At 32.1% G+C, this 18,759-nt stretch overlaps 1 protein-coding gene across 2 annotated transcripts; it reads left to right on the top strand.

Moving 5' to 3' along the window:
- Nucleotides 1–3,909: 3,909 nt before the first annotated feature.
- On the top strand, nt 3,910–10,710 carry LOC109342045. Of its 2 annotated transcripts, XM_019580016.1 has the most exons (14): nt 3,910–4,320; nt 5,263–5,901; nt 5,982–6,118; nt 6,208–6,328; nt 6,428–6,526; nt 6,643–6,942; nt 7,052–7,159; nt 7,277–7,348; nt 7,566–7,652; nt 7,884–8,045; nt 9,164–9,271; nt 9,819–9,887; nt 10,336–10,438; nt 10,483–10,710. In XM_019580016.1, exons 1-13 carry the CDS (start codon nt 4,054–4,056, stop codon nt 10,408–10,410), a joined length of 2,244 nt encoding a protein of 747 aa, XP_019435561.1. In that variant the 5' UTR covers nt 3,910–4,053; the 3' UTR covers nt 10,411–10,438; nt 10,483–10,710. The 2 variants fall into 2 exon arrangements, with proteins under 2 accessions (XP_019435561.1, XP_019435560.1); XM_019580015.1 differs by lacking the exon at nt 10,483–10,710 and having other exon boundaries at nt 10,336–10,454.
- The last annotated feature ends 8,049 nt before the right edge of the window (nt 10,711–18,759 follow it).

Here is an 18,759-nt window from a genome sequence, read left to right as displayed (position 1 = left end):
AAACAGTCTAGGGAAAAAAAGAGGAACCTAGTAATATGGAGTTTGCAACTGAAATCGAATGGGCTAAACCCACCACACATGATGATACTCAGTCTCCAACCTCAGCTCAAGACTACGCTAAAAAACTCTCCTCACGCGAAAACTCTAGCTGTCCATATCAATCTGAACCACTACTCTGCTCCATACAATTCTATGAATCCCCAAGATCAGGAGAAGATTAATGCTATAGACAGAAGGAACAACACTATTGAGAAAGAAGGTTCCTATGGTCTGAAGGTTGTCTCTAACATGTGTTTAGTCTCGAATTTGGTGGTGCCACCAAATTTAAGATGCTTGAGTTTTGTTGGGTCCCAGAGGGCTCTGTATCTATCTTAGAGGTGAGTAAATAGGTGATACAGTAAATAATTACCGTTGTTCAATTAGCAAAAATGAATTTACAAATTTCCTCACTGTTTAATCGATTATCAAGTGATTTAGTCGATCAATTTGTTCTGCAAATAATCGATTAACTAAAGAACTCAATCGACTATTCAATGCTTGTTCTTTGAAAAACAGTTTTTTTTTATCTCCAAGATTACCAAGATTCAACTAAACTTATATGCACTCTTATAGATGATTAAGTACAGTAAATACACATAACAAAATATGCAAATAACTCAGAATAATTTGCACGCCAAGTTAAGTAAATCAAGTAATACAAAAATGTAAAGAGTTAAAGGTTGAGAAGAATGAGACACGACTTTTATCCTGGTGCAAACTACATCCAAGCCTTCCCTTCTTATATTGGGCGATTTTTCTTCACTATGAAATTGAAACCAATGTATTTACACACTTTCCAATTCTACACTTCTACAAGCACTCCTTTCTTGAAATTTAAGCCAAGCAATGTGACTTAACTTACCCTCGCCTCTTTCGAATACCTCACCTACTCGCGATTCGTCCTATCTCATTCTTACTTCTCTTTAAGACCATTGTATAAAACGATGAAGATAACTACCTAACTGTCGCTAGGATTTTCCCAAACCAACCCTCTATCAATGATGATACTAAACACACCAAGAGAATATGTTTATGCCAATGTCTACACTAAAACAAGTTGTTGCACCTATATATACTGAATATACACTCTTCTAGAATCTAAGAACCCTTTTACAAGTCTCAAAAAATCAAAATATAGAAATGTAAAATGCAAGATTTCTTTACAAGATTTGACAATTATGTTTCTTTGAAAAATATTTCTAAAGATTCATAAAGATTTTCCATTTTTTTTTTCAAAAACACTTTGAAAATATCTCTTTTGATATGAAAGTGTAAGAACAATGTGATTTTCAGAAATATGTATAATGAATATGTTTTTCGTTGTGTGTGTTATTATTAAGCAAAATGGATAAACTTGGGTTAATATACAATTCTGTTTTCTGATGCAGGTAATCGACTATCACTTAATTTATTCGATTATCGATTCTTTAAAAATCAAGAAACCATAAATTGCAACTACCATTAATCAATTAAACCCATACTTTATCGATTAACGGATTCCCAATTTTCCATTGTTTAATCGATTAAAATAACTCTTAATCGATTAATGAATTTTCGAAAAAGATATTTCAATGTAATATGAACCTCTACATGATTTGTAAAAATATGATACATGATTTTGAATAGATTTAAAACTCTTTTAAATGCATGAAAATTATATGATCATATATTTATGTATGTGTATGAAAATCAAGTATGTATGCATGTAAGTCTCATTTTAGTTATGATTGATTTTAGGTTGTGAGACTTCCATTATGGTTCATCCTAGCCTAGACTCTTTCTAAGCAAATGTCTCAAGACCTGATAAGGATACGATAAAACAATTAGCCTCTAGATCTTCTTGAATGTTTTAGCCTGTGTGACTTTGAGTCTTGATTTTTGATTTTGTTATTGATCTTTATTTTCACCAACCTTTTCCTTTATCAATCTTTGTTGCCGATCTCTGTCTTTATCAAACTTTGTCTCCAATCTTTATTTTCATCAATGTTTGTCTACATCAAAATCTATTTGATACATGCTTGCATATACAATCTGCTCATTGATGTATACTTGCATTTACAAGTCTGGCACATATCAAGGAACGTCTTGTCTGGATGATCATCTGACTATATATGCTAGGAAAATGACACCCTATATCAAAGATGATAATTTTATAATCCATGTCCTTCAAGAGAATCTAATTAGAGTTGCCATTAGTTGGTACATACGTCTTGAACTTCCTCGTATCAGATCTTTCAAGGACCTATGTAATGCTTTCCTTAATTAACCAATATGAATACAATATTGATCTAGCTTATAGTAGGATTATACTCAAGAAAATTTCGAAAGCAAGTGATGAGACCTTTAGGAGTATACCCAAAGATGGATAGAAATGACCGCCCAAGTGAAGCCCAAAATATCCAATGAGGAGAATGTTTTGATGTTTATTGATACTCGCCGACCACCTTTTTATGATATAATGTTAGGGAGCGTCTCGTTAGACTTTCATCGCTTGATAATTTGGGGGAAAGAATAGAGAATAGCCTTGGCAGCGGCAGAATTGTGAGGGGCTAAAAAACAAGGTAATCCAGGGGGAATGTGCAAGAATGGAGGAGGAAACCTCATTTATTGAGACATTTGGTCAACCCCAAAAGCCATATTTTCCACAAGCACCATGTTACCCTCAATTCATGGTCAATTAAGAAGGGTAGTTTCCTACTCCAAATAGCAAATTAGGAACTGCTTCAACAAATCTCTGGTCCACCATAGCAAACTCAGGAACTACTTCAACTAATCGAGAAAATATAAAGCCGAAGCCAAACTAAGTTCTCAATTAACGAACTCGAGTGGTTCATGGACTTATGCAACCAAACCCATTTATTTAAAAGGAAAATAAAAAAAAATACGTAAAATTACAAGAAAATATGCATAATTTGACTAACACGAACAATGTATGGACACACGATTGTGTGTCAATAGCCAAAATTCTCATTTTTCTATAAGCTACCACGCCGTGGGTCCACCCACAGTCGTGGCAAGCTAAATTACCTCATTTTCTTTATGCAAAATATGAAGTGCTCCCATAGGAACTAAGTTCCTAGATCTTCAATTTTCCGAGGAATCTGACCTAAGTTTTGACAGTTTATCAACATATTTCTCTCCCTCGAAACATGTTGGATTTGAATAACTCAATCACGCAACATCAAATCTCAAATAATATTAAGCACTTGTATCTAATTATTGTTACAAATCTATTTTTCATCAGTACGTCTAGGTAACCACTCTTGAATATCAAATTGCGGGTCATCCATACTCAAAACTAATCAACCCATATATCATAGCCATCACTTCCACTAGGGTTGAGGTTCCAAAACCAAAATATGCTGAAAACCCGACAAGCTATTCCCTTTTATCGTTAGGCAACACACCTCCACTTCCAATTGTGTTATTATTTACTTTGCATTATCCATCAACATTAAACTTAACTCTTCTCTCATGAGGACTTTTCCAATGGACATAATTGATCAACATATTGATTAATACTACAATATCAATTGATAAAGTTATGATAGACATTAAGAGTGACATAGCTAATATCTCAATTTAAACAGTTAAATATCAAATTATTCTGCCACCTTTAAACCTACGAGAAAATGCTATATATATCATTTATAAATTAATCATTAATAAAATAATAAAACACTACTTTACATGTTATTTTTATTATTGTGTAGGACGTAGGAGAATATATATGTTACATTGAGAATATGATTGATATAGGCAATATAGGTTGATAGAGTGTCTTAGTGATTTACCATAAAAATATTTGGTGTAAAAAAGGGAGGAACACATGGGGTCAAAAAAGAAAGAACAAAATGAAGATAAATTATGTTTATTCAGATAACATTTTTCTCTTCTTCACTCTCTCTCCCTCACTCGCTATCCGTTCATCCAAATCCGAATTCAGAGCTTCATCACTCTCAAACTCTTACTCTGATGAGAATAACAATAATCAAATTCTGAATACCAAAAAAAATGTGTTCCCTTTTTCTTACCACTAAACCCTTCTTCACCATCCAAACCCAGTTCCCTTCGTTTTCCTCATCAAACAGAAGCAGAAGCAGAAGAAGAACACTTTATTTGAATAATCATCAGAGACCCAATAAAGCATCATTCAATGTTTTTGCTTCTTCACAGTCACATGAAGAACAACCCCTTAAGCCTCAACTCAATAGCTATGACCTTATGGAACTCAAGTTCGGTCGATTACTTGGGGAGGACCCTAAACTCACCCTTGCCAAGGTTTCATCTTTTTTACCTCATTTCCTCATTTCTGCATACCCATTTGCTTACTTCTTCCTATTTCATACATGGGTCTATTTGTTACTCGGGTTTTTTGAGGAAAGTCATGTATTTTTAACTCTTTCTCTTCTCTATGTTATCCTCCAAAAACCAAGGATTTGTGTGTATATGCTTGTTTCATAACCATGGAACTGCTATAGTGGATTATTTGTGTGTTTGGTTCCGTTTTTGAAATTTATAGTATTGAATATGTAAACGTGGTTTGGAATTTTATTAGTGTGTGTTTGCTAATAGTGAAATTGTTGTTGCATCAAAACCATAAGTGAGACAATCTAGCTTTTGTTACTCTGGATTTTCCGTCAAAATTTGATTTTAAAAAATGAAGTATCCGGACATATATCGCTTCATTGTAAACACAATTTTAATGGAAATGAATTTTAAAAAAATCAAGTTCAATCAAAACCATGTTTTGCAAATGCTCACCCAATTTTACTATTTTTATGTACTCTAGAAAATTGGTCTCAGTCCTAATGCTGCGATGGGGCAGTCACCTGACCTAAGTTGTGTTCGGTTTAATACAGTGTTACCTTTTTGTATTAATAGTTAGAAAATTGTCACCTGGTTTTTTGTTTTGTTTACTGATTTCAAAGATTTTTACAACATAAAATGAACACCACCTTATAAATGGGAAGAAAGGCCTTTGCTTTCATAATAATTTCTGGTTTCGTTTTGCCTAGTCGTGAACGCCGCCTTGTTTTCATTAATAATTCACCATTCACTGTGCAATTCGTTGAAAGCAGGAAAAGAATGAAAAGAAGGTAACATATTTTGCAATTATTAATGAAATGAAAAACATTTTCTTAAAGCAAACAAAGTCTAATTTTTTCGTGTAAAATAAAACCATGTTAAACAGTCTATTTATCATTGTACTTGTTGCTTCAGATAATGGGAAGAAAGGCCAACCCTGATGCTTCTTATCTTGATATTGAGAAATCCTATAATAAGAATAAGGGTAAATTTGTGGAAGTAGAGGAAGTTCCATTTGATGTTTCTGTGGGAGGTAAGTCATCAAGTAAGTTGGATGGTCTAGGTTTGATGCGGCCTGTTCTGGCAAAAGGATCGCAATTCAAATCTGATGATAGCAAAGTTGAATCGGAGATTAAGAAACCCAGTCGCCCGGAAGGTAAGGCTGAGAATGTGAAGAAAACTAGTGTTCCTAATGTTATTCTAAGAAAGCCAACAGTGTATAAGGATGATGTTGATGAAGACATGTCTTCAAGGTTGAGAATGAGACCGAATTTGTCACTAAATATGCGGGATGGGCAAGTGAAGGAGAGATTTAGTGACATGACACTGTTGAGGAAGCCTGAACCATCAATTATTGAGGATACTGATACAAAACAAGAGCCTGCCACTCATTTGGAGGATCAAAGAACCAGTGATAATGAGTTGAAAATAACGAAAGGAGAGGCAAGTGGTGAAGTTGGTAGCTTTACCTTGTTGCAAAAGCCGCACAAAGTAGTTAGTCGAAAAGAAGAAGTTGAGCAGATTGGAGATGCAAATGTCATAATCCCAAATGATGTAGGTGGTAATCTTCATTGTAGTATGGAATTTAGTAATGCAAGCATTGTCTTTAAATAGTTTCATGCTTGGTTAATTAGGTACTGGAGCAACATGAGAAGAAAGATCTGCAGTTCCGTAAGGACCTAACTGATTTAAGTCAACCATCAGATTTAAATTCGGTTGAGTCTAAAGTGGAGTTGTCTAGGGAAGCTGCGCTACAGGGAAAGCCAAAAAGGTATATGAAATACATTTACAGTTGTATATATCCATTTATGGTTGCAATGCCAGTTACTGTTAGCCACTTAAATGCATTTTTTGTTATAGATTAGACCAATCTGTGAATGAGACTTCAAATTCTGTTGGAGATGAGACTGCTTTTATGAATCCAGGAGGTCAAACAAACCATGATGAACTAGAGAATCTTGTTGATATTTCAGATTTTCAGGTCAGATTATTTAGATTTTACGAGTTATATTTATATTTCCTAAAACTTCATGGTTTCACAGATGCTTGGTAATAACCTTTGTGCTCTTTAATTTTGTAGGAAACTGAAGATGCTGATTGGACAAGGGCAGAAGAATTGCTCAACACTGGAGATAGGGATGATGTGGACCTAGTAAGCTGCAATACCAAAGGTTTCTTTGTAAGTACTTAGAAAGCAGAATTTTAGCGAGGGAGGCTTTCATTTATAATTTTTCTTAGTTATACATGACTTTTTCTTTATATATATCTTCTGAACATGATTGAACCATTTTACAGGTATCTTTTGGTTCTTTGGTAGGATTTCTGCCGTACCGTAATCTTGCTTCCAGATGGAAGTTCTTAGCTTTTGAGTCATGGTTAAGACAGAAGGGTTTGGATCCATCATTGTATAAGCAAAACTTAGGCACTACTACAAGTTATGGTGTTGAAAATAAGAATGTCTCTTCTGATTCTCTTCCATATCTGGAGAGCGGAAGTAAACTGGAAGAGAAAATTTCACCAGATATGAAATTGGAAGATCTGTTAAGGATTTATGACCAAGAGAAAATTAAATTCTTGTCATCATTCATCGGGCAGGTTTTGTACTCAACATAAATGCACTGTCCAAATATATTCCTAAGGATTTTATTATTAAAGGTGAAATTTGGATATTATCATTCTTAATATCTGATTCTGTGATTTGCAGAAACTTAAAGCAAATGTGTTCTTGGTAGACAGAAAAATGAGAAAGCTCATATTTTCACTAAGACCAAAAGAGAAGGAAGAACTTGTTGAGAAGAAGAGAAATCTCATGGTAAATACTTTAGTGGCAGCAATTATTATTCAATTAGCATGAAGCATGCGTTGCTGTCTTGTTGTTTGAATGCAACATCAAGTTGTCTTCGCATTCCTTTTGTTTTCCTTGTGGCAGGCTAGACTTCAAGTTGGGGACATAGTGAAATGCCGTATCCAAAAGATAACTTACTTTGGAATATTTGCCGAGGTATATAAATCATTTTATTTCAGTATTTTTGGAGTTCAGTTTTACAAATATATTTACCTTCACATCATTTAAAGCTAGTCGAAGTGCCTTGCTGAGCCTGTTTGTGCCCCTGTCTATGTGTGTCCCTGTATTTAGTCAAGTGCTTGCATACCTTTAAGTGTAATCGAGTTCAGAGAGGTATAGAAAATTCTTAATGTTTGACCTGTTATGAATGAAGGTTGAAGGAGTTTCCGCACTAATTCATCAGTCAGAATTATCATGGGATGCCACTTTGAACTCATCATCTTTTTTTAAGATTGGTCAGGTATTTTTATCATTGACATGTCATATTTGAAACGTGAAGAAAAATTTCAATGAATAAACAAATGATGTGGATGCAAGGCATGAAGAACCTGTTTGCATTTTAAAAACAATTGTTTCTCTAAGTCCTTGCCATCTATTTTTAGTGTTTTCAATATAGATGATACTAATTGAGTATCCTTAATTTCTAGTCTTTATTCTTTGTATTTATTTTGAAGCTTGCTTTTTTGTCCAGGTTATAGAGGCCAAAGTTCAACGTTTAAACTTTCCTCTTGAGCGCATAGCTTTATCATTAAAGGAGGTTATGCCTGATCCGTTAATGAAATCCTTAGAGTCTGTAGTTGGGGATCATGGCCCCTTAGATGGGAGATTGGAAGTAGCTCAAACAGATGTTGAGGTAATCAATTTTCCATATTTGTCAGAGATCAGGAGTAACATGATACTAAAAACTTATCAAAAGAGACGGACAGGTATTTTGAATAAGCTTATTTGATCTTGTGAGAGCAGCTTATAAAAATAAGCTTATGAACACCTTATGACCATCATATAAGCTCTTTTAGCTTATTTCCATAAGCTTATCCAAGAAGCTTATTGAATAAGTGCTTAATTAAGCTATATGCCCAAATGCATTCACAGTGTATTTTGATCGAATTACTGTGTGGCTGCTCTTGCGTCTTATTTTATCAATAGCTTAGCAGCAAACAAGAGGCTTGAAAGAATTTCATTTATGGATATTGACTTTGTTATATATCATACACATGTATTTCTTGTATTTGAATTATGCCACTTTTGTATTCTGGTTAGTATGTTCATATTTTATCCAGAAGGATGGGGCAACGTTTGACCAATAAAAATTTAGGATATGGCTTAGTGGTAAAGTTGACTCTCATGAATTTCGATTGTGATAAAGTGGTTGGAGGCTCATTGGCATTGCATGAATGAACCTAGACATACCCCTTTATCTTTGGTTCTGTAGGATCTGATTACGGTTTGACCACCTTGAGGGATCAATGGCAAGAAAATGAGAATTTTTTGTCTATGCTCCTGGTAGAGATTCCCTGCAGATACCGGTGCTATCATAATGTTTAGGCATTGGTAGCTTAATTTTAATTGTAATTATGTTTTAATGTTTAATTTTATGTTTGATTATACATCCATAGGCATTGTAAATGAATAAGAGGTTCTGATGTGATATTCATAGAGATAAATTAAATATTTTCTTTTAGATTGGTTAAGTGTTTGTGTGCTTACGGAATTTACAGTAAAAATGAAAAGACATTATGAATTAATAGCTCTTTCTACATTTTATCCCACTCTTCTAGGTCCAACTTTTGGCCGTTTGCTATGCCTTCATTCGAGTCTTATTCATATTATTTTCGTTCCAATCAATCATTTCGTTTATAATATTCAAAAAAATTTCTTGCCATACAAGGAATCGTCGATAAGTATAGATTAGTGATGATTATTTTATGGTTTGACATGTCTAATCATACCATTGTGCTCATTTTTGGACAGTGGCCTGAAGTGGAATCTCTTATAAAAGAATTGCAAAATATTGAGGGAATCCAATCCGTTTCAAAAGGCCGTTTTTTCAAAAGCCCTGGCTTAGCTCCAACTTTTCAGGTATGGACTCAATATTTGGACCTCTTAATTTAATAAATCTTAGTTAGGATTTTTTTTTCGTTTTCATTTTCAATTGATACGTTTTCTCTAATATTTAAAAAAAATTGTATTTTGTATGAAATGGTGAAAAACAAGAAAATAATGTGTCAAAAAATCTCTTGGGTTCTTTTTCCTTTGGTTATGTGATCACTTGTTCTTGTTTTGAGCTGCCACAGCCAATTTATTACACATACCCTAGCAAGCATGAATATGGGACATGGATATGACATGATGCAAATACTTTGTATAGCAATATGACCACCATTTTGATGTATTAGTTCTATATCGACATACCCATACATCTTAATTTTTGCCAAACACAATGTCACAATCAACATTAAGTTTTCCAAGTTGGAAATTCCAACACCTCATGTTCACGAATAAAAGATTATGAGAAGTCGCCAACCTAGTCTGGATTTGCAGCTGATTTGTTTCCTGAAACAGTTTTATATTTAGCAGCATACTTAAGTTTTTGATTTATCTGCATGCAAACATAATTCTGTTCCAGGTTTATATGGCGTCCATCTTTGAGAATCAATACAAATTGCTTGCTCGATCAGAAAACAGAATACAAGAGGTAATGTTATATATTCAGTTTAGCTGCATCTAGTTTTTTAAATTGTCGCTGTGGTCGCAATTATGTTCATGGTTGCAGTTAGTGTTATTATGGTTATTACAACCGTTGTGGTGCGGATAGCGGCCGTTGCAGTGTGAATCATTGTTGAATCTATTTTTAGTCACTAGTGATTGTCATTTTCCTAAATTGTATATCAATAACAACAATCAAACCTTTATCCTATTAGGTGTGCTCGGCTACATAGATCGGACAACGGCATAATGCTCTATCATAAATTATGTTCATTAACAAAACATTAAACTCTATGTCTTTCTTTATCATTTCCCCTATGGTTTTTCTTGGTCTCCATCTTCCTCTAGGAATTGAACTAGCTTCCTAAATGCAGTTGGATTATTGATGGAAAGCACATAGTATAATCTAACTAATATCGATAAATCATATTGTGCAGGTGATAGTTGAAACATCTTTGGATAAAGAAATGATGAAATCAGCTATTATGACATGTACCAACAGAGTGGAATAGATGTTGTTTGGTTTTTGGTGATTGTACATTCTTTGGCTGTAATGGAAGGGGCAAGAAAGGTCAAAATTTACTTTCCTTTATAAAGTCGTAATAGAGGCAACATTCTACATGTTTTGATGTACATTTTCTTGTCAACTTTAGTTAATGTTTAGAAACATACACAAAAAATTGAATTCTTGCTCTATGGTAAAGTGGTGGCTAGTTCTTATCTGCATTTTTTGTGCAAAGCCACGACTTGAGAAATTGCTTGATCTTAGTAGTGGATTAAATTATTATATTAGACCTGTGATACACTTTCTTGACTACTTATAAATATAGTTGTCCCATTTTATTGTTGTTTAAATTACCTTTTAGAAAATTTAGTATAAGTGATATTAGTTTTTTGGCATTGATGAAAATTTGAAGTTTTTGCTTATTTTTTAAAAAATAAGCATAAAGTTTTAATAAAAGTATGTTTGACTAAAAAATAAGCCTAAAGTTTTAATAAAAGTATGTTTGACAATCCACTATTCAGCTTTTATTTATGGAAAACTAAGCAAAGCTCACATTTCTTTTATATTGGGTTGTTTTTTTATTGCTTACTTTTTCAACCAAATTCACTTCCCATTTTACCCCTTAAATTTAAATAGCATTTTCATTTTTTTTTGGATTTACCTTTATTGGATTGTTCATTTCATCATTTGTGCTTTATTTTGTAAATTGATTAATTCAACTTTAAGAACTTATTTATTTGTGTCATTATATTTTTAAATATTGATATTGATTTTTATGTTGCTCTTTATTTTAATATTTTTTAGTATTTATGATGCGGTATTTAAAATGAAAAAAAGTTATAGTAACAAATATATGATGATAAATATTAGAGATGTATATTTTAAAAAATAATATAAAAAGAATCAAAATGGTCATATTATAAATAAATAGTTTCATACGGGTACCCCTTTTAATTAACTCCATTCATTTAACCCTCCTTTCTTTCTTTCTTTTTTACTTATTATTTTATTTCTTTAATATTTATTTATATTTTATTTGCTTTTATTATTACTGATATTGTGTGTTTAGGCAATTCCAATAAAATGGATGTTAGTTAGTATCTTCCTTATCTCCTACCTATTAAACAATAAATCTATATTTACCTTAAATTATGTTGGCTTTTGTCTTGATTAAAATAAAGACTATCAATTATATATACTCTAAAAAATAAATTGTTGATAATTTTTTCTTAAAAACTTAAACGTTTTTAAATGGAGTTTGATAGTCCATTTTATGGTCTGTGTCATATCTTCCTTTTCGCTCTAAAAGTGGAAAGTTGGTCTAAGATCAATGCTGTCTCTTTGCTATCAATTCTGATTTTCTAAAATAAATTATTTCTAAATGTCCACTTTCAAAATTTAAATAAAATTTATGGGATTTGAATAGCTCGGCCTATGACATGTGTAGTCTCTTCCTTTCCGCTCTAAATGTAGAAAGTCGGGCTATGACTAGTGTTGTCTCTTTGCTATCAATACTGTTTTTCTAAAATAACTTATTTCTAAATGTCTACTTTCAAAATTTAAACACAATTTATGGGATTTGAATAGTCCGGTCTACGACCTACGCGTCTCTTTCTTTCTGCTCTAAAGGTGAAAAGTCAGTGTACGACCAATGCTGTCTCTTTGCTATTAATCCTTATTTTATAAAAAAAAAATATTTTTACGATGAAAGCTACAATTTTAATCAAATTAAACCAAACTAAACAAATTAATCACATTTATAACTTGAACTACGTTACGTAGTCATGATTTCCTTATTGGACCTTGGGATACATAGGAGCAAGATAACCTATTGTTAGACACAAAAATAAAAAATAAATATTTTGTTTCACTAATTAAATGTTTAAATAAATTTGTTTAAGGATATAAAAGTTCATGTTATTAGCGAGGGTACCTTTTTAAAACAGCCGGACGAGATGCTAATACCTTCCTCAATCCATAATCGACTCCCGAGCTCAGAATTTCTGTTTAAAGACCATATCCTAATTGGGCATAAAAGTGAGGTTTCTACGTTTTAACTGCAAAAAACGTAGTGGCGACTTCAAATCAATTGAGAGAAGTAGAAATCGAGTTCGCCTCTCTCTAAGTCATAGAGTCAGTCTTCAAACCGAAAATCAGGTCACAACATCAGCAATCAATTTACTACAATTGACCTCCCACCATAGGCTGATGACTTGTCATACATTTTTATTGAGATTAATGATTCTCCTGTTTATATTAAAAAACGTGATATTCCCCCAAACTAGGCTTACTCCGTTGTTGATATCAGTACTTTGGAATAAGACACTAGTTATTGGACAAAAAAAATACATCTTTCATCCACTTCATTATATGATGGGTGTTACCACTCTTGGAAGGATGCTCCTGAACTTCTTGGATCGTGCACATGCGATAATGGAGAACAATACTTAGTGTCATATCATCCTGATGGTCATATAGTGCACCATTTTGAAGCAGTTACTATTCATGATAGACACCTTTCTAATCTCGTGTGTAAGTATGTGCAAAGTAGAGTACAATTGTCCTTATCCTAGCTCGGTACAACTATAACACTAGGATGCTCTATAATAAAAAAGATTTTAATTTCTTTTCAATTCCTACCTTATGTAAGATGAATACAATAACAATTATACAAATGCCAAGCTAGTCGAATGAGCCCGCTCTAGTTGTATGTTTATAATGATTTCAATGGAATAAATTGTCATGTTTATGTTGATTTCATGACATTAAGTTGTCATTGTAATTAAAACTAGGATTAGTTGGAACTCTTGCGGTAAAGAAGGTTTTGGTGATACAATTATTTTTCTCACCCCTTTAGAGTTGTTGTATCTAGTTTTTGTCATCACATTCTGTAGACAAAAGTTAAGAAATTAATTATATAAGTTATGAATTTCTTTTCTTTTCCCCTAACTTTCTATGATAAAAAACTAGAGAAAATTATAGTTTCACATGATAAGAATCCATCTCTAGATTTCTTTCCTTATACACACCCCACAAAATTAAGAATTAAAACTTTTAGAAATTTCCTATTAGCCCCCACAAGTCTCAAAATAATATCCCTTAAACATTCAACTTACACCCTTGTTTCAAGGCTAATTAATCTTGTGGTGGAATAGTAGAAATTGATGTAATGTCATGTCCACTACATTATATGCCTTAGTGAATTAAAGTTAGTTTTGCTACAATTTAGAATTTTATTCATAACCTAGGTTCATTTACAAAAGTTGGGACTTTAACATAAACCACTCAACTAAAAAGTTCTATAAAATCTCTAAAGTTGCTAATCATCAAAAGGTAAAACTCGAATCATGATATTAAAATAAAAATCCTATAAAAATTTCTAACAATTTTAAATAAATAATAAACATGTTATCTAAGTAGTTATCAACTGCTCTCGTTTGTAAAATATCGAATATTACTATTCATTTAACATTGGTATAAAGATGAATATTCAAAACTAGTATTGGTTGCATTTTTCATTGTTATCAGTTACATGACTTAAGAAAATGGAGAATGAAATTTCAACTACTTTCAAATGATTTTAAATTATCGCTAAGTTTTTATGCGGACAAAAAGTAAAAACCCACTTTTTACCAAATTCTAAATTATGGTTAACGAAGAAGCACAATATGGGTCAGTTCTCGAGTCGATTACGAATCGGAAAATGTATTATCACTTTGTCCTCCTGAACTAAAATGGTACCCTAAAGACTGCATGAGTTAAATTATATTGTAAACTTGTTTAATTATTAAATACTTATTTATTAAAATAAGATACTATACTTTTATCAAATTCTCAAAATATTTTTTAATCAGTTTTGTAATTAGAAGTTAGTTTTATATTTAACTGATGGAACACAATTTAATAATTGACTAATAGTGTTGAGACAAAGAGAAAATATTGATCGTTAACTATCCCTATCCCGAGAGATAAGGCACAAGTGGCGACCTTCCCCTCATTTTTAATATTTATTTATTAATATATTTTTAATATTAAATAAATTGAACTCATTATCAATTGTTAATCATTTAATTTAATATTATTTTATTTATTCAACTATAAAATAAATTATTATTAATTATATTTCTATAAAAAGTAAAGTTATATATTAATTAATTTTTTAAATAATCAACAAGGCAACAAAAAACGGGTGAAAACAATTCTTACACTCGGGTGGGACACATGGTATACGTGAATTCGACGCATAATATAAATGTGTTCATGACCATGGGAGATGATGGTATGCCACAAAAAACTGTACCAACACTGCAAGAAAGGCGTCAGAATCCAACATTTACGATCACTTATGATTTATTGAAAAAGAAATTATTTAAGTTAAATTGTAATTATTAAATATTTTTATGATCAAATCATATATCCTGACATATGAAGTGACACAAATGAATAATGTAGTAGATGTGTACCCATTGTCTTGGTACATGTAGCCTCTCTCCCACACATCCAATATATTTAAACCTATATAATTCAACCATTTAACCTATCTGGATGGATGATGCCTCTTACTTTATGTTTTTCATAAGCATATATATATATAGGAGAGATCCGTTTTGTTTACACTAATTACACTCAATTTCAACTATTTATTATTTTAGATCTAATGGACCAAATGAGTAAATGCAATAAATGATGAAAGAGAAAAAGAAAAATCTTAAATAATTTATTGTACCAACCCATTTGACTCGTTAGATCTAAGATAAAAAATGATTGAGATTGATTATAATTAGTGTTAACAAAACTTGGGTGTAAACAGATCCCTTATTTATATATATATATATATATATATGTGCGCGGAAGTATGGTTATGGTATATGTTGAATATGCCTTCTGAATAATCTACTAAAAAGGAAACACTTTATCACTTTTTTTTAACAAAAAATAATTGATAAACAACCTAATAAAATAGCACTATTATTATTGTATTATATTATTTAAAACGAGACCGTCATAGTGCATACTTCTATATCATGACAAAGAATGTGATATAAGTTTTACTGCACACACACCTGTTAAATACAAAACATTATAACATAAATAACAATAACTAAAGGATACTTAAAAATATTTAACTGCAGATGTTAACATGTTAAATATCGTCCACCATATGATGTTTCATACAAATTTGTCCGCACTAATTTGGAAATTCTTCCATGGGTGCATAAATTATAATCACCATTAACTATCGTGTATTATTTGGACAAAATTGCACAAAATATACCAATTAAGTGCACAATAAAAATTTAAAAAAATGACGTCAAAATAGGAAATTAATTAATTATAAATAAGAATGAAACATAAATAAGTAATTTTTATTTAATAAATAAAGACTTTATTGTTTGTATAGTGTTAATTTTTATTATATTTAGTACTTCAACCACAATTCATGTGTAATATTTTTATTTATGAATATTTGGTAATTAAAAAATTTGGTATAATCAAGGATATCTCCTCACTCTAAGGATAATGAAATAACCTCTTTCATAGTTCTAGAAAATCCCACATAACAAATATTGCACCCACAAATCAGATATTTTAACATTTGGTTTATCTGAAGATTTAGTGATCCTCACACTATTAGGCTAACGTCTTGTTGGTCTATGATAATAAAAATATAAATAGTGGATAACCACTGTAACAATATAAAAATATCACAATATTATTACATATATTATTTTCTTATAATAATTTAATAATATTAAATATATCTATAATAATACAAATTTCCCTAAAACATTTATTAAATAAAACGAAAAAAATGATAGTATACCAAATTAAATAGAGTGACATGTATATATATTTTACTATAGTTACCTGTTTCCCTGTTTAACTTACATAATGTACACTAAGATTAATATATTATGTACTATTTTTTTGTATAGGAAATATTATAATAAAAATAATTTAAATACTAAATGAGTAGTTACCATATACCATATAATTATTTATTGTATAGCACATTAAAAAAGAGAGCATAAATATTGATACAAAACCTGCGGTGGAGAATCTCCCTTCTTATATCTATCTATCTATATTGTAAACAAAACTCCAAAGTGAAAAGTGCAGTGTAGAGCATGTGTAAGAGAATGATTGAAAATATAGTTCTTCGAGTGCTCTGCCACCTTTGCTTAAAAAAAGAGAGTAAGAGAATGATTGAAATAGAGGATGATTTGGTTATTGAAATATTGGTAAGGATGCCAATGAAGTCATTAGTGAGATTCAAATGTGTTGATAAGAGATGGAATGATTTGTTCAGAAATCCAACATTCGCTAATAGGAACAAGAAAATACATGAGAATAAGAAGCAACATCTGATGATTCGTGAGAGAGAATGCCCTCCTCGTATGATGACTTCAAGGTTCTTTATGTCGTCTCTATTGGAGAACAAATCTCTAACCAAAGGTTCCCTGCTCCTTCTAACGATGTTTTTTATAGCTTTGTGCTGCCTATACTTATCTTCTAACCTCTTTTGAGCTATACAATCTTAGTACTAATTCTTGTACTCTTATGGATTTAGTGTTTCCCGTTAAATGTGACTCTCAACTTCCCCCCTCCCCCCGAAACTGGGCTTATTCTGTTGTTGATATTTGAATTTTGGAACAAGACACTTGTTGGATCAAAAAATACATCTTTGAGCCACTTCATTATCTTACGGGCATCTACCACCTTTGGAAGGATGCTCCTGAACTTCTTGGATCGTGCACACGCGGTAATGGAGTATAATACTTAGTGTCATATCACCTTAATGGTTATATAGTCCGTCATTTTGAACAAGTTACTCTTCATGATATACACCTTTATGATCCCGTATGTAAGTGTGTGCCAAGTATAGAACCATTGTCCTTATTATAGCTTGGTGATAAGTGCCAATAATACTTAATTTTCATACATTTTTATGACACTTATCCTATGCAAATTTTAGAAAACCAACTTAATTCAATACTTTTTAGATAAATTTTGCATAGTTGATATATATATTTTGTACACCTCTTTTCCATATCTTTATTTGAATTTAGGAGAAATAAAATAGAAGAAAAAGATGAAGAGAAACTTGAAGCCAAAAGATGTCCAAGTAGGCCAAAAGGATGTACATATGAAATGCTTAGGCTTGGCATGACAATCTTTGTGCTTAGCCTTATGCATGACTCGACAAAATTGGCCTAAGTGGAAAAGCATGAAGTAACATGAAGCTGCTCACTAAGCAGCTTGGCGTGGACCATAGGCACGCCTAGCGTGACCTAGCCATCACCTTGGTATGGTTAGACTCAACTTGGCACGGTCAGAATACAAGCTAACAAATGCATGGCATAAGCTAAGTGCTCAATGAGCAACATAGTGTGACACTATAATCACCCAACATGGACCCAATCACCTAGCCAGAATGGACAAGCAACTAGCCAACTCAACATCAATAACCAACCTGGTGAAGTCAACCTGGTCAAGGTGGCAACTCAATGGTGCCACATAGGTGCCTGACTGGTGCAGCTGACAAGTGGACCAAGTTGACTTGACAATCAATCAAGCTTACCTCATGCATGACCTCACTCCAAGTAGCCTCCATAAAATTTTCAGAAGTAGCTCACCGTAGCTTGAGTGAGTCAGCCCCAAGAAGCTCACTAAGCTAATTGACCAAGTGACTAAAAGCATGCTAAAGAGTTTGGTCAGGAGCTTGGCCTATGAAAACCAAGGCTAAGCGATGTGAAGGAGCCTATATATAGAAGGCACCTCTCAACACTTCAAAGACATTCATACATTCATTCTTCACTTCTCTTCTTCACCAAGTTCTTTTCTCACAAATTCTCTCATTTTGTAATCCCTTGGATCCATGGTTCCAAGCACTTAGGTACTTTAATTTTTATAGTTTTTCTCCTACAATTCAAGAGGAGAAGGGAGTTGGAAAATGAGATACACAAATTGATTTAGTAATCTAATTTGGAACCAAAAGCATCTCATCCTTGGATAGATGACTAATGCTCCTACATATTGATTTGGATTACGGTGTAATGTTAATTATTGACTTCATTTTTATCATCTTTTGATTTCTATTTATTCAAGTTATTACTTTTGGTTATTTTTTATTCTTTAAGAAGTTCTTAATGCGATTTTATCTTGATCACCTAAAACATGATTTAAAGATCCAAAATATGCTTTTTCTTAAAGTGTTGATAAGTGAACTTAAAAGTATAACCTACACCTTTGTTCACTTGCCATATTAAATAATCTATTTGAAGCAACTTGTATTCAAGGATAAACAATGATAATAGAGCCTGAAGTAGGGTGTGAGAACCTACTCCGACGAGTG

Source organism: Lupinus angustifolius, unplaced genomic scaffold, assembly GCF_001865875.1.
Source record: "Lupinus angustifolius cultivar Tanjil unplaced genomic scaffold, LupAngTanjil_v1.0 Scaffold_162_1, whole genome shotgun sequence".
NCBI classification, from domain to species: Eukaryota; Viridiplantae; Streptophyta; class Magnoliopsida; order Fabales; family Fabaceae; genus Lupinus; species Lupinus angustifolius.
The sequence above is the reverse complement of the archived record's forward strand: the minus strand, read 5'-3'. Positions and strand labels throughout refer to the sequence as shown.

Coding starts and splice junctions, on each gene's coding strand:
- LOC109342045 (XM_019580016.1), top strand. CDS start 4,054: ATGTGTTCCCTTTTTCTTACCACTAAACCCTTCTTCACCATCCAAACC. Junction 4,321..5,262: donor CTAAACTCACCCTTGCCAAG/GTTTCATCTTTT, acceptor TTGTTGCTTCAG/ATAATGGGAAGAAAGGCCAA. Junction 7,653..7,883: donor CTTTTTTTAAGATTGGTCAG/GTATTTTTATCA, acceptor TTTTTTGTCCAG/GTTATAGAGGCCAAAGTTCA.